Source organism: Dipodomys ordii, unplaced genomic scaffold (genome assembly GCF_000151885.1).
Source record: "Dipodomys ordii isolate 6190 unplaced genomic scaffold, Dord_2.0 Scaffold105, whole genome shotgun sequence".
Taxonomy (NCBI): Eukaryota; Metazoa; Chordata; class Mammalia; order Rodentia; family Heteromyidae; genus Dipodomys; species Dipodomys ordii.
The window spans coordinates 3,613,416-3,627,680 of record NW_012267321.1 but is presented as its reverse complement, the minus strand read 5'-3'; the positions used below and the strand labels follow the sequence as shown (position 1 = coordinate 3,627,680).

General features: G+C 53.2%; 3 protein-coding genes across 3 annotated transcripts in view; 1 reads left to right on the top strand and 2 right to left on the bottom strand.

The window, feature by feature from the left end:
* Trim28 (tripartite motif containing 28) overlaps positions 1-7,467 on the top strand; it is an 8,430-nt gene extending 963 nt beyond the window's left edge. The window contains exons 2-17 of the mRNA XM_013027645.1: positions 140-252; positions 338-470; positions 4,213-4,348; positions 4,430-4,546; positions 4,619-4,733; positions 4,857-5,003; positions 5,091-5,205; positions 5,285-5,391; positions 5,482-5,518; positions 5,643-5,688; positions 5,768-6,017; positions 6,104-6,423; positions 6,512-6,635; positions 6,719-6,805; positions 6,876-7,013; positions 7,109-7,467. Of these exons, the coding sequence (XP_012883099.1) occupies positions 140-252; positions 338-470; positions 4,213-4,348; positions 4,430-4,546; positions 4,619-4,733; positions 4,857-5,003; positions 5,091-5,205; positions 5,285-5,391; positions 5,482-5,518; positions 5,643-5,688; positions 5,768-6,017; positions 6,104-6,423; positions 6,512-6,635; positions 6,719-6,805; positions 6,876-7,013; positions 7,109-7,285 (2,162 nt within the window). The 3' untranslated portion in view covers positions 7,286-7,467. The remainder of the gene's footprint in view (positions 1-139; positions 253-337; positions 471-4,212; positions 4,349-4,429; positions 4,547-4,618; positions 4,734-4,856; positions 5,004-5,090; positions 5,206-5,284; positions 5,392-5,481; positions 5,519-5,642; positions 5,689-5,767; positions 6,018-6,103; positions 6,424-6,511; positions 6,636-6,718; positions 6,806-6,875; positions 7,014-7,108) is intronic.
* A 573-nt stretch (positions 7,468-8,040) lies between these two features.
* Chmp2a (charged multivesicular body protein 2A) lies at positions 8,041-11,547 on the bottom strand. The gene is made up of 6 exons (XM_013027807.1): positions 11,408-11,547; positions 10,680-10,912; positions 8,686-8,865; positions 8,484-8,614; positions 8,330-8,391; positions 8,041-8,247 (listed from the first exon to the last, which is right to left on the bottom strand). Exons 2-6 carry the CDS (start codon positions 10,845-10,847, stop codon positions 8,120-8,122), a joined length of 669 nt encoding a protein of 222 aa, XP_012883261.1. The 5' UTR covers positions 10,848-10,912; positions 11,408-11,547; the 3' UTR covers positions 8,041-8,119.
* A 431-nt stretch (positions 11,548-11,978) lies between these two features.
* Positions 11,979-14,265, bottom strand: part of Ube2m (ubiquitin-conjugating enzyme E2M) — a 5,041-nt gene continuing 2,754 nt past the window's right edge. The window contains exons 2-7 of the mRNA XM_013027644.1: positions 14,174-14,265; positions 13,260-13,354; positions 13,095-13,133; positions 12,905-13,008; positions 12,582-12,645; positions 11,979-12,498 (exon numbers count right to left, since the gene is read on the bottom strand). Of these exons, the coding sequence (XP_012883098.1) occupies positions 12,358-12,498; positions 12,582-12,645; positions 12,905-13,008; positions 13,095-13,133; positions 13,260-13,354; positions 14,174-14,265 (535 nt within the window). The 3' untranslated portion in view covers positions 11,979-12,357. The remainder of the gene's footprint in view (positions 12,499-12,581; positions 12,646-12,904; positions 13,009-13,094; positions 13,134-13,259; positions 13,355-14,173) is intronic.

The window sequence follows — 14,265 nt, the reverse complement described above, 5'->3', positions numbered from 1 at the left end:
CGGCGGCGGGGCCTGCGCCGGGCTGTAGCGAGCGGCACCTGGCTCACGTTAGGGGAGAGTGGGCTGGGGAGGGAGGCGGGCCGGCCGAGGCCCAGCCCGGCCCCCTCGCGCTAGCCTCACCGGCCCCCGCCCCCCACAGTGGTGGACTGTCCGGTGTGCAAGCAGCAATGCTTCTTGAAAGACATCGTCGAGAACTACTTCATGCGCGACAGCGGGGGCAAGGCCGCCTCCGACGCCCAGGATGCCAACCAGGTGCGTGGTCCTCCCGCGTGCCCGCGATCGCGCCCCGCGGAGCCCCGCTTTGTGACCCCAGCTTGAGCGTCTCCTCTCTCGACAGTGCTGCACTAGCTGTGAGGATAACGCTCCCGCCACCAGCTACTGCGTGGAGTGCTCCGAGCCGCTGTGCGAGACGTGTGTGGAGGCGCACCAGCGGGTGAAGTACACCAAGGACCACACCGTGCGCTCCACCGGTACGTGACGGCAGGATCTAGGAGTCCCCTTTTAATTGGCGTGTTCTGGAGGTGTGCATGCGAAAGTGTGTCTCTGTGATTTTAATAAGGGATACCATCAGGAGGGCCGGAGCTCGGAACTCAGAAATGAATGCTGGAGCTTTAGAGTGCTTTGTTTGGGGCATTATTTGGGTAGCATGGACATGGACCTGGAAGCATAGTGGTCCTCAGCCTGCCACAAAGGATGCATAGCATTGTGGGTGTGAAAGGTTTAGCATATGCAGCTAGTGAAAGATATGCGATGCCGGAACTGCTGGTTTTTGGGTTCCCTGGTATGTGGCCTGGGAAATGAGGCTTCTGGGACAGATTTTTGTGCCAGTCCTGGGGAGATCTTGAATTTGGCCTTGAGTGTTCCTGAGCTCTTTTGCTCAGGGAAGCACTGTACCATTAACTGGAGCCTCGGGCGTGTGTGTGTGTGTGTGTATGTAAACAGTTCGTTGGACTTTCTCTTTTATTTTTTTGGGTCCGGTCGTGGGGCCTGAACTCTGGGCCTGGGTGCTGTCCCTCAGCTCTTCAGCCCAGGGCTAGCGCTCTACCGCTTGAGCCACAGCGCCACTTCCGGTTTTTTTTTCTTTTTGCTTATGTGGTGCTGAGGAATCGAACCCAGGGCCTCAGGCATGCAAGGCAAGCGCTCTACTACTGAGCCACCTTCCCAGCCCTCGCTGGACTTTCTTAAACTCTGACCCTTAAGTTTCACAGGACTGCAGTTTGAGCCACCGGTGCCTGGCTAGGACCCTTTACTTTGGGGGGTGGGGGGGTTGTAGTATTACGGGGAGGTTAATTTCAGTGCCACTTGAACACCTCCTGGGATGGGCCACTTTTTTTTTCCGTGTGTGCACGCATGTGCTCACATATGCACATGCAAGTCCCTTTGTTTTTGTTTTTGTTGATCCTGTGGTTTGAACTCAGGGTCTTGGTTCTGTCCCTGAGCTTTTGCTGTTCCACTTGAGCCCGCAGCATTATTTCCAACTTTTTCTGTGTATGTGGTACTGAGGAATCGAACTCAGGGTGTTATCATGCATGCTAGAGAAGCATCTGCCACTAAGTCATATTCCCAGCCCCCCCACCCCCCTTTTTTTCCTCTCAAGAGTACTACTTGATACAGGATACAGTTCCACTTTTTACTTATCTTTTTTTTTTTTTTTTGGAGAGTCTAACTGGAGATTAAGAGTCTCAGATTTGTCTGCACTCACTTGCTTTGAACAGCAATCCTCCGATTACAACCTTCTGCATAGTTAAGAGTACAGCCACAAACCATTGGAGCCCAGCCTGGGGCAGGTTGAGAGAGAGAGAGAGAGAGAGAGAAAGAGTGTGTTTGTGTTTGGGGCCTGGGCACTACTGTCCTGAGCTGTTTTTTTTTTGCTGAAATGGTTTATCACTTGAGCCACACTTCAATTCTGGCTGAATTGGAGATGAGTTACACCAATTTTATTGCCATGGCTGGCTGATTTTTTACTGTGATCCTAAGATCTCAATCTCCTGAGTAGCTAGGATTACAGGTATGACCCAAGGGTGTCCAGACAGGTTTTATGGATCAGCATTCATTCCAGGATCTGATCAACCTTGATAGGGCCAGTCCTGGAATGCTCAAGGCAAGCGCTCTACCACTTGAGCCACAGCACCACTTCTGGCTTTTTCTGCTTATGTGGTGCTGAGGAATTGTACCCAGGGCCTCATGCATGCCAGGCAAACACTCTACCACTGAGCCACCTTCCCAGCCCCTCAAGAGGCTGAGACCTAAGGATCTGAGTTCAAAGCCAGCCCAGACAGGAAAGTGAGACTTTTATCTCCCACTTACCACCAGAAAATCACAAGTGATACTGTAACTCAAAGTAATAGAGTCCCTAGGCCCTGAATTCAAACCCCCATGATCTTTTTTTTTTTTTGTTGGTCATGGGGCTTGAACTCTGGGCATGGGCACTGTCCCTCAGCTCTTCAGCTCAAGGCGAGCGCTCGACCACTTGAGCTACAGCGCCACTTCGGTCTTCTAGTGGTTTTATTGGAGATAGGAGTCTCACGGTCTTTCCTGCCCGGGCTGGCTTTGAACCAAGATTCTCAGATCTCAGCCTCCTGAGTAGCTAGGATTACAGGCGTGAGTACAGGCGTGAGTGCCCGGCGCCCCCATGATCTTTGAACTATTCTGTTTTTGGTGGTACTGGCAGTTTAGCTCACAATCTTATACTTGCTGCACACAGTCTCTACCATTTGAGTTACTCCAGATTTTTTTTGGGGGGTCCGGTGGTAGGGCCTGAACTCTGGGCCTGGGCGCTGTCCCTCAGCTCTTCAGCTCAAGGCTAGCGCTCTACCACTTGAGCCACTGTGACACCTCCCATTTTCTGGAGGTTAATTGGAGATAAGAGTCTCACAGACTTCCTGCTGAGGCTGGCTTTTGAACCCTTCCAGAGTAGGGATTACGGGTGTGAGCCACTCGTGCCCAGCATCTTACTCATTTTGTTTAATGACTTTTGGAGTAGGATATTTGGGTTTTTTTTGCTTGAGCTCAGCCCTAGACCATAGTCTTACATAGTTGGTTGAGTTGGGGGGAATCCTGGTAAATTTTCCTATCCCAAGCTGTTCTCTAATTTCTGCCTTCTGAGTATCTGAGGTTACAGGCATGAACCATTGTGTTTCATGAACTGCCTTGATATTACAGCTTCTCGGCCTAGAAGAGAGAGAGAGAGAGAGAGAGAGAGAGAGTGTGTGTGTGTGTGTGTGTGTGTTCGGTCGTGAGGCCTGAACTCTGGGCCTGGGAGCTGTCCCTCAGCTCTTCAGCTCAAGGCTAGCGCTCTACCACTTGAGCCACAGCACCACTTCTGGCTTTTTTTCTTTTTTCTTCTGTGGTGCTGAGGAATCAAACCCAGGGCCTCATGCATGCAAGGCAAGAGCTCTACCACTGAGCCACCTTCCCAGCCCTAGAAGACAGATTGTAATGAAGGATGGTGGCTTATCAGCTTTTAAGAACCAGGATGGATGCACAGGGAGATTTACAGAAATCCTACTTTCCAGAGTTGCGCAAGTGGGTTGCATTGGGGAAGCTAATGCCCATGTTCAGTAGTATAGTTAGTGTTTAGTTGTTCATGTAGTATTTGTGATGAAAGAGACTGCCATGCCCAGCCAGCTTGTTTTTTTGTGTGGGTACTGGAGCTTGAACTCTCAGGGCTAGGTGTTATCCCTTCATGTTTTCCTTAAGGCTAGCTCCATAGCACTTAGACCACAGCTTTGCTTTCTGCATTTTGCTGGTTAACTGGAGACAGAAGGGGCTCTTCTGTCATTCTGAGGACCCCAGTGTGAAACCTTTGCATTCCAGTCTGAAGAAGGCTGTGGAAACTGTGGCTTGTGTAATGAGAGACTTAGGCATTTTCTTACTATGGGACAGGGAAGATTGCCATAAGCAGAGGAGAAGGCTAATTGGCATATGGTTTGTAGTCAGGTAGCACTGCACCTTCCTGGACAGGTTTTCAGGGTACGGCAAGGAGGGTGTTAACAGACTGTTCTGTTGTGCTAACTCCTTTTACATTTTTTCTCAGAAATTAGAATAGACTTTTGGCCATTTTAGAGGGTTCTGGGAACAAGAAGCTGCCATTGCTATATCTTTCCAATAGGCAGGCTAAGGTTTAATATAATGGACAGGAAATGAGTCCCAAATTATCTACCATGTGTGGTGGCTAAGTTCAAAGGTGCATCTTGATGTTTCCCACTTCAGGGCCAGCCAAGTCTCGGGATGGTGAACGTACTGTCTATTGCAGTGTGCACAAGCATGAACCCCTTGTGCTGTTCTGTGAGAGCTGTGATACCCTCACCTGTCGTGACTGCCAGCTCAATGCCCATAAGGACCACCAGTGAGTTATGTCCTGAGTCACAGTTGGTGTGTGGTGCCAATTCTTCCTGGCCCTTGCATGCAGGTTCACATTTGCTTTCAGGTATCAGTTCCTGGAGGATGCAGTGAGGAACCAGCGTAAGCTGCTAGCTTCACTGGTGAAGCGTCTTGGGGACAAACATGCTACACTGCAGAAGAGTACCAAGGAGGTTCGCAGCTCGTAAGTGTGGGTACCAGGGCTGTGAGGTGGCCTGGGGCGGGACTTCCTGGCCTGACTTGCCCTGTGTCCTAGGATTCGCCAGGTGTCTGATGTGCAGAAGCGTGTGCAGGTTGATGTCAAGATGGCCATCCTGCAGATCATGAAGGAGTTGAACAAGCGAGGTCGTGTGCTGGTCAACGATGCCCAGGTGGGTCATGCATATCAGGTGGGGTGGTGCCTGGGCCCTTTTTCCTGGTTGATGCCATCCAGATAGAGACAGATTCCAGAGGTCATCTGCCTTCTTTGCTCACTTTGTTCCCCTGGCCTGCAGAAGGTGACTGAGGGGCAGCAGGAACGCCTGGAGCGGCAGCACTGGACCATGACCAAGATCCAGAAGCATCAGGAGCACATCTTGCGGTTTGCCTCTTGGGCTCTGGAAAGTGACAACAGCACTGCCCTACTGCTTTCTAAGAAGCTGGTATGTGTGATGGGCCTGGAGCAGGTTTCTTCAGCATCATTGGGCCTCTTGTTCGTTGTACTTTGACCCACCTGCTCTCCCCACCAGATCTATTTCCAGCTGCATCGAGCCCTTAAAATGATTGTGGATCCTGTGGAGCCACACGGTGAGATGAAGTTTCAGTGGGACCTCAATGCCTGGACCAAGAGTGCTGAAGCCTTTGGTGGGTCTTACTCCTTTGCTTTTGCTCTTGTTTTTCCACCCCAGGTGTTGTGTTTACTTAGGCCTTTCTCTTCCTTTAGGCAAGATTGTGGCTGAGCGTCCTGGTACCAACTCCACAGGTCCTCCACCCATGGCTCCACCACGAGCCCCCGGACCCCTGAGTAAGCAAGGCTCTGGCAGCAGCCAGGTAAGCAGGCTAGAGGACCCAGGTAGCAGCAGAGAACAGTTCCATGGGGTGTGTCTGCCTTACTGAGGTTATCTGCTTTGTTCTGTCTAGCCTACGGAGGTACAGGAAGGCTATGGTTTTGGGTCAGGTAAGTGTAGCTCAGACTGGTAAGTGGGAGGTTCCCAGTGATTGCCCAGTGTCTATTCTAACTTGCTTCCTTGATCTACTATTTGAGCCATATCCCCATATCTCTACTTGTCGTTTCTGAGCAGATGATCCCTACTCAAGTGCAGAGCCTCATGTATCAGGCATGAAGCGGTGAGTGTGGCATTCCCCTGGGGTGGCAAGTAGTTGGAAGGATAGGGATGGGGGCACTCATGCCAAGGTCTGTCTATAGGTCGTCCCGCACAGCTGAGGGTGAGGTGAGTGGCCTCATGCGCAAGGTGCCCCGGGTGAGCCTTGAACGCCTAGACCTGGACCTTACAGCTGATAGCCAGCCACCAGTCTTCAAAGTCTTTCCTGGCAGCACCACTGAGGACTACAACCTCATTGTCATTGAGAGAGGTGCTGCAGCAGCTGGTCAGTCAGGGGCTGTGCCCCCAGGGGCTCCTGGTGCCTCTCCCCTGCCTGCCATGGCCATTGTTAAGGTGAGCTTGCCCTAAGGGACCTTGTTTGAAGGATAATGCTCACTAGATATGAACTCCTACTACATGAAATCTGATTGCCTTGCCAGGAGGAGGAGACAGAGGCTGCCATTGGAGCCCCACCCACTGCCACTGAGGGTCCTGAGACCAAGCCTGTGCTCATGGCTCTGACGGAGGGCCCTGGCCCCGAGGGCCCCCGCTTGGCCTCCCCAAGTGGCAGTACTAGCTCTGGCCTAGAGGTGGTGGCTCCTGAGGGCCCTTCAGCCCCCGCTGGTGGCCCAGGTGCCCTCGATGACAGCGCCACCATCTGCCGTGTCTGCCAGAAGCCAGGAGACTTGGTCATGTGTAACCAGTGCGAGTTTTGCTTCCACCTTGACTGCCATCTCCCTGCCCTACAGGATGTGCCAGGGTGTGTGTGCAAGGCTGGGTGGGTGGGTTCTGGGCAGGAATGGGTGGGCTGAGCATAGACCTGTACTTTCGGTCACTTTTTGCCCTAGGGAGGAGTGGAGCTGCTCACTCTGCCATGTGCTTCCTGACCTGAAGGAGGAGGATGGCAGCCTTAGCTTGGATGGTGGGGATAGCACTGGTGTAGTGGCCAAGCTCTCACCAGCCAACCAGCGGGTGAGTAGCCAGACTTTGGTGTGTTTGGCCTTGTGGCAGAATTCCTCTCTGCAGCTCTGACATCTCCTTGTACCTGTTCATAGAAATGTGAACGTGTCCTGCTGGCGCTGTTCTGCCATGAGCCCTGCCGCCCTCTACACCAGCTGGTTACTGATTCTACCTTCTCCCTGGTGAGTGCCAGGACAGAAGAGGAGGGGCAAATGCTGGCCTTAGCCTCATTGTGTGTCTGCCTGTACACAGGAGCAGCCTGGTGGCACCCTGGACCTAACCCTGATCCGCGCCCGCCTCCAAGAGAAGCTGTCACCCCCTTACAGTTCTCCACAGGAGTTTGCCCAGGATGTGGGCCGCATGTTCAAGCAGTTCAACAAGTTGACTGAGGTAAGCTGTTCCACCCGTGGGGGGGTGTTGACTGAAAGCGGGAGGGAGTCAAGAGCAGGACCCACCCACTCAACACGCCTCCCTGCCTGGCTCAGGACAAGGCGGATGTGCAGTCCATCATCGGCCTACAGCGTTTTTTCGAGACACGCATGAATGATGCCTTCGGTGACACCAAGTTCTCTGCTGTGTTGGTGGAGCCCCCGCCGCTGAGTCTGCCCAGTGCTAACCTAAGTTCCCAGGAGCTGTCTGGTGGCCCTGGTGAGGGCCCCTGAAGCCAGATTGGCTCTGGTCTCTTCTGTCACCCCACGTTTGTCCTCCCCCCACCCCCAGGTGACCTGATCTCCTCCCTGGTGTCCTCTTCCCTCAGTCTCACAAAATGGTTTTTACTTCTGTGGATTTAATAAAAATTTCACCAGTTGCTCAGGCCTCTCCTGGTTGTGGGCTCTGGTCCTGAGACCTGGTCACTGCATCTACTCATCCTGGTCCAATTACTCCTCCCCCCCCCCCCCCCCCACTTCAGACCATCTGAAGCCTTCTCGATGCCAAGGGAATGTGGAAGAACATCATCCACTGACCAAACGGTCAGTGGATGGTATGCTGGGAGAGGAAGGGTCTTGCAGGGTGGAAGGTGGTGTACATACCAGAGGCCTGAGCTGACAGAGTGCCCCACTGTACTTTGTTTCCACCCTTGGTGTTTCCCATGCCTTTTGCACCGAGACTTTCCTTCCCTATCTTACACTGCAAAGTTCTCCCATCTGTGATCTTTCAGCTATTCTGGTTCACCTTCAGTGAGATGTCCAAGTTGGGCTGGCTATTCCCTTTGGCTTTCCATCCTTTGTTGTATCCTTAAATTCTTCACTAGGTCAAGCCATGTTAAGACATTAACCAGAGCAGTGATGGAGAGTAAAACCTTGACTTCAGCCCCCAGAGGCTAGTGTTTTAAGGCCAGGCTTGCACGTCCCCGCTCCAAGCACTAAATCACATTGGCATTTGGGTATTGAAGACAATGTAGTAAAAGGCTAGGGAAGTTAGCGTCCAATCTTTTATTGAGTGGGGTTGGAGTAGAAACTGGGCATTATATCCATCCCAGGGGGTGGGTGGGTTCGTCAGTCCCTTCGCAGATTCTTGAGTCTCTCTTCCAGGTCTGCATCAGCATCAGCCAGAGCTGAGGCTGTGGCCTCCGCTTTTTTCCCACCAGCAGCTACACTGAGTGATCCTCCAGTGGAGGGAAGGTCTGTAGGGAGAGTGATAGTTTAGGGAGAGGAAGGACTGCGCTGTAACAAGGGGGAAAAAGTACACGTTTTAGCAGTACTCACTTGACAGCTCATCAGTCAGGCTCAGTCCCAGCTCATCCAAGACTTGGGACACAACAGCATCACTAGGGAAGAGGAGGAACTCCATCAGGGCTATGCAAACATCCCTATCCCAGGGCTAGGAAAACATCCCTTTTTTCCCGCCTTTCCCCACAACCTCTCCTCTTCATCCTCTTCATCACCCATGGCATCATCTATAGCATCATTCATCATTTCTTCCTTCATGTCCATAATCTCTGCCTGCCGCTCAAACTCCATCATGATCTTCTGGATCTGTGGCAATTTCAGCTGGAAGTAGGGGGTGGTGAGTTAATTGAAGGTCAAGAATAGGGAATGGGAGGCACACATACCTTCCTTACCTGTCTGTTCATAGTACCCATAGCCTTGGTAACACCCTTCATGGCTTGTGCCATAGAATTGTTAGACTTGAGTGTCTGAATCTTGAGAGAGACAGCCTGGATGTTGGCTCGCATTAACACAAACTTGCGTACGTAGCGCCGGGTGCGCACAAGGTCTTTTGCCATAATGCGTACAGCATCCTGGAGAATGGAGAGTGGACAAAGTATAAGGATAAAGCTGTGAGATTAAGTTCTATTCCTGCTATTTCCAGACATCTCAATGTGTTTTGTCACTGACCTTTAAATACAAAAGGAGGCCCAGGGTCACTCTTAGAGGTCTTTTTCCTTCCCCATGTAGAATCACTCACTGCCTGGACTTCTAAACACTCAGAAGGTTGTGAGTTGAGGCTTAGGACTGCAAGTCAGTCAGGGCATACCAGTCCAAGAGACTTAACCAGCAAAAGGCTGGAAGTGTAGGTATGGCTCCAGTGGGAGACTGCCAGCCTTGAATGAAAACAGTACAAAACCTTGAGTTTAGGTACTAGTGTGAGTACCAAAGGAGTGCCCTTGCTGTAGATTTTACTCAAAAGAGCGCTTGCTTAGTGTACAGGTCCTTCCTGGTTCCAATTTGCAGGAATACAAAAAAAAAAAAATCCTTTTTGTCTTTGCACATCCTCTGCCTAGCTGTTCAGGTTCACTAAAAGTTCTGTCACCTATCTTAATTTGTTTTCCTTACTGCTCATCTCTGTGTGAGTACTGATTCAATTCCAGGCCTCATAACTTGGCTTGTACTATATACCACTTGAGCCACAGCTCTGCTTCCGGTTTCTGTTTGGTACTGAGAACCCAGGGTTTCAAGCATGCTAAGCCAGCATTCTACCACTAAGCTACATTCCCAGGCCTCATACTTTTTTTTGGGGGGTGGGGGAGGTCCGGTAGTGGGCCTGAATTCTGGGCCAGGGCGCTGTCCCTGAGCTCTTCACCTCAAGGCTAGCGCTCTACCACCTGAGTCACAGTGCCACTTCTGGCTTTTTCCTTTTTTTTTTTTTTTTTTGCTTATGTGGTGCTGAGGAATCGAACCCAGGGCCTCAAGCATCCAAGACAAGCACTCTACCACTGAGCCACCTTCCCAGCCCCCAGGCCTCATACTTTCAAGGATGGTACTCTACCATTTGTGCCACATCTCCACTTAGATCTCCCTCCTTCCTCTTGGTGCCAGTCTTAGTTCTCTGGACACTGGACTTTTGTGCTCAAGGCTAGGGCTCTCCTACTTGAGCCACAGCTCCACTTCTGGCTTTTGGTGCTTAGATGAAACATGGGCTTTTGTGGCTGGACTGGCTTTGAACCATGATACTCAGATCTCAGTCATAAGTAGCTAGGATTACAAGCATGAGCCACTTGTGCTTTCACATTTTTTGCTGGATAAATGAAGATAAGAATCTTGGATTTGAGCTGGGAATGTGGCTTAGCAGTAGAGTAATTGCCTAGCATGCCATGAAGTCTTGGGTTCGATTCTCAGTACTACATAAATAGAAAAAACCAGAAGTGGTGCTGTGGCTTCAGTGGTAGAATGCAAAGCAAAAGAAAGCTCAAGGACAGGGCCCAGGCCCTGAGTTGAAGCCCCAAGACTGGCAAAAAAAAAAAAAGGTCAGGTTTGTAGTTGGCAACTCTCATCTAGATCTCCACCTGAGTGGCTAGGGATATAGGTGCAAGCCACTGGTATCTGGCTCCACCCACCTTCCCAGTCTCCTTACTGCAGATTTCAGCTCCTACGGTGTCCCATGCCTCTGAACTGTTTGGTCCCTGTCCACCTATCAGAGCTTACTTGTTCTCCCAGATTCCTATAACTTTAGGTCACTGTCATTGTCAAGTCTTGTTGCTGGTCGACAGCACTTCTTTGGAGGCAGCCTCAGACATCGGAACTGGAAGCCATGCTCATCTTGTTCACCATCACAGCAGCATCCAGCTAAGTGACACCATTCCCTGCGTCAGAGCCCCTGACCGCCCACACTCACCATCTGGCCCTGCTTGGCCATCTTTTTGATGTCTGCAATGATTTTCTTCTCCTGGGTCTCTAGCTTCTGTCGCTCTCGATCCAGCTCCCTCATTGCTCGGTTCAGTGCCCGCTGGTTCTGCCGCAGTAATTCTTCTGGTGTCTTCCGGCGCCCAAACAACAGGTCCATGGTGGTGGTGAAAGGTGCTTTGCTTTCGGGCCTAAGAAATGTGAGGCCGAGCTCTGGGGTGTGTCCTAGAAAGATCAACAGGTAGAGCGAGGTTACTCAGGTAGGCAGGGACAGGAGGCTCTGAGCCTGAGGGACGTGGGCAGCTCTGGGGATATAGCAGGAAAACCCCATTTCGCTGGTTCCAAGAGCCAGGGGCGTGCCCCTAGAGTACGCAGGGGTGCAGCCGGACCGGCCCTGGGCGAGCGCAGGGTCCGGGCCCCCGGACTGTGGGACACGGACGAAGCAGGCCGAGGCTCCGAACGCCAACAGGAAGTGGGGTCCTGAGCGCTGAGCCTGCCTCGCGGCAACTGGCACCTCGTACACCCCGTACGTGGCGGTGGCGACGAGCACCGGCCTGCGGGAGGGGAGCGCAGGGCTCCTCAGCACACAGGCGGGAGGTGAGAGCGGCCGGGGTCCCCGCCAACAACGAAGACGGGCTCCCGGAAGGGCGCAGCAGTAGACATCCCAGCCAAAGGGAAGCCGCCGCTCGCTCGGAACCGGAGGCCCAGCAAGTCACTCACCGGAGCTGGGACGGGGAAACGCAGCCTTTCCGCTTCCGGGTCAGACTCGTCTTGCTCGGATCCGCGGCGAACCCACTGGCAGCCCCTCCGATAGCCGCCAAAGCGACCGCCGTTTCCGGCTTAAACCGCCTGACGTCACACGTCCCGCCCCCACCTGGAACGCTGGGAAGCGGTAGGACCACGCACGCGCGCCAGCCCGAGTGCATGCGCACTACAGGCGGAGGGCCCGGTCCCGCCCAGCGGAGCGGAGCAGAGGAACGCAGAGTAGCAGCTTCCGTGGGCGTGGCTCGCCTTCCGCCTACGCCCCCGGCCCTCAGACTTGGGCCAGAACAATTCCTCCTTGGACCCCTTCTGTGGACAGCACCTCTTGAATGTCGCTCTGTGAGCCCTGGCGTGGTAGGCCAGGGGGCAACACTACCCAGGAGCCCCCGTGCTGGGGAGGCTGCCCGCTGGCAGGTGTATCAGACCCTGCCTTTGCCTTTCATCTGAGCGAGCGAGCCGCAGCCTGACCACCCGTCCCAGCCCTGACCCCAGCCCTGACCGTCCCCGCCCACAGAAGACGCAGAGGCCATGCAGTAACATTCCCCTTTAATAGCCTGGTGGGACCTCCAGTGATGGAGGGGTGGGTTTCTGAGGCCCAGCTTACCCAGACCCCTAGCCCACCCACCCCACAACCCAGAGCGGGCGGCTGGATAGCACCCAGCGGGGAGGAGGGGGGCTAGACAAGCCAATTCATTTCCCATCGCTGAGCAGGTCGGGGAAAGGCAGCGCCGACCATAATCACATGGTGGTTAAAAAAAAAAATAACTAGGGGTAAGTAGCAGGGAGGAGTGGCAAGACCAATGCAGGGATTCCCCCACTGGCCCCCAAACCCCACCCGTGGCCCCCAATAAATATTTGCAGGGGATGCCCGGGCTGGTGACCCTGGCAGGGGCAGATATGCGCCAACCCTATTTCAGGCAGCGCTCGAAGTAGGTGGACCCGATGTAGCCACCTCTCATGGAGCGCTGCACATTCTGCTCAAACAGCCGCCGGTTGTTTTGAAGGACCTCGGCAGCCTCCTTGTTCAACGGGTCTTCGGGATTGGGCTCCTGTGGTCAGCATAAGTGGGGTCAGCTGGCCTCAGAGGCAGATGGCAAACCTCTCCCACTTTCATCAGCCCCTTCCTACTCACCAAGAAGAGATACTGCAGGCCATATATTATGGAGTTTATCGTAAGGACTGGCTTCCAGTCCTCTCTGTAGGTAGAGAATATCCTGGTTAGTTTGGTTTGGTGATTGGTAAGCTAGTACTAAACAGATCAGGTTTAGGATGGGAGAGTATGGATGGCAGAAAGTAGAGGGAATATACTGAGCAGGGAAAAAACTGGGATAGGAAGGCATAGAGTAACACAGACCACATGAGCGAGGGAGCGGAGGGAAGGGACAGAGCCTAATGCAGTGTTTACAGGTTTAGAGGGTCTTGCACGCAAGGGATGGGGAGAGCCAGTGACCTCACCTGAGGATGTTGAGGCAAACATTGCCCTCGAGGTCAATGTTGGGGTGATAAACCATCGTCTCACACTTCACCTTGGGGGGGTCATGTGGGTAACCCTGGCCCACCTGGCTCCAGGAAAAGAAAAAGAAGGTTGGTAGGCAAGGAGGCCTGGTACAGCCTGCTAAGCCATCTCTGCCTACTTGGGACTCACCTTAAAACTGAACACAAATTTCCCACTCTTATAGAAGCCCTGCAAGGAGAACAGCGGGAAAAAAAAGACATCAGGGCCCAATCCTACTGGGCATGAAGATCTCCCCTCAGCCCAGGGAGGCCATCCCTGGTCTGTTCCTGGGAGCCGTGCTAGGTCTGCTCTTACCTCATCAGGACAGATAACCAGCTTGAAGTTGAGGAGGTCGTCTGGGTCAGAGAAGCTGATGTCACACGTCTTGGGCAGGTTCAGCTCGTTTATGTCTATGTTTATAAGAAGAGAAAGGGGCCAGACAGAGGGAAAGAAAGAGCAAGTGAGAAAAAGGACGAGCTCTGGTTAAGTGTCACCACAGCCTTCATGGCTTCCTCTTCCTCTCGGATCCAAGGAGTTCTGTTCCATATTTCTTTACTCACTCCTCACTTCATGCGCTCGGCACTGTAAGTGGGCTTTTCTGTGTAAGTCCCCCCTGACATCCATCAGTTACAGCTTCATTCTCCTGAATGAATCCTAACTCCTAACTCCTGAATGAATCCTAACTCCCCATTTTTTCCTAACCGGCTTTGAAGTGCCCCATTGCCGTGTCCCCTGGTCTTCAACATCACCTGGAAATGTCCAACCTCAGGTTCACCAATCATGACCTGCACTAAAGATCCTCCTCTGCGTGCCTTGTACCACCCTTACACTAATCTGAGTGTCACTCCAACTCTGGGTCTCCTGTTCTCCCTCACACTTGCAAGTCCCCTCTCCTGCCCCACTCTATAAAGTTTCCAGCACCATAGTCTAAATCGTCCCTCACCACTGCTGCTTTCAGTCTCTACTATCCACCGTTCCTTCCTCCTCCATCTATCCCCCTAGGGCGCTTAAGTCTCAGACTCCCCGATCAGACATCACCCTCGCGCTCTCCATTTCCTTCCCCACACTCTGTGTCGGCTGCCGGGCTTTCCACGGCCTTCCTCCCCGGACGCTCCCCGGCCTGCTGTCAGGACACCCCCGGCCGACCGCCGCATCGACCCCGGCCCGCGGCCCGGACCCGGGCCCGGCCTTGCCCCTGCCCGCGGCCCCTACGTCCACCCGACCCCTACCCTTCTGGATCCGCAGCTGCGCCGCCGACGCCTTCTTGCTGCTGCCCTTGGTGCCGCCGGCCGACTCCTCCTCCTTCTTCTGCTGCTTCAGC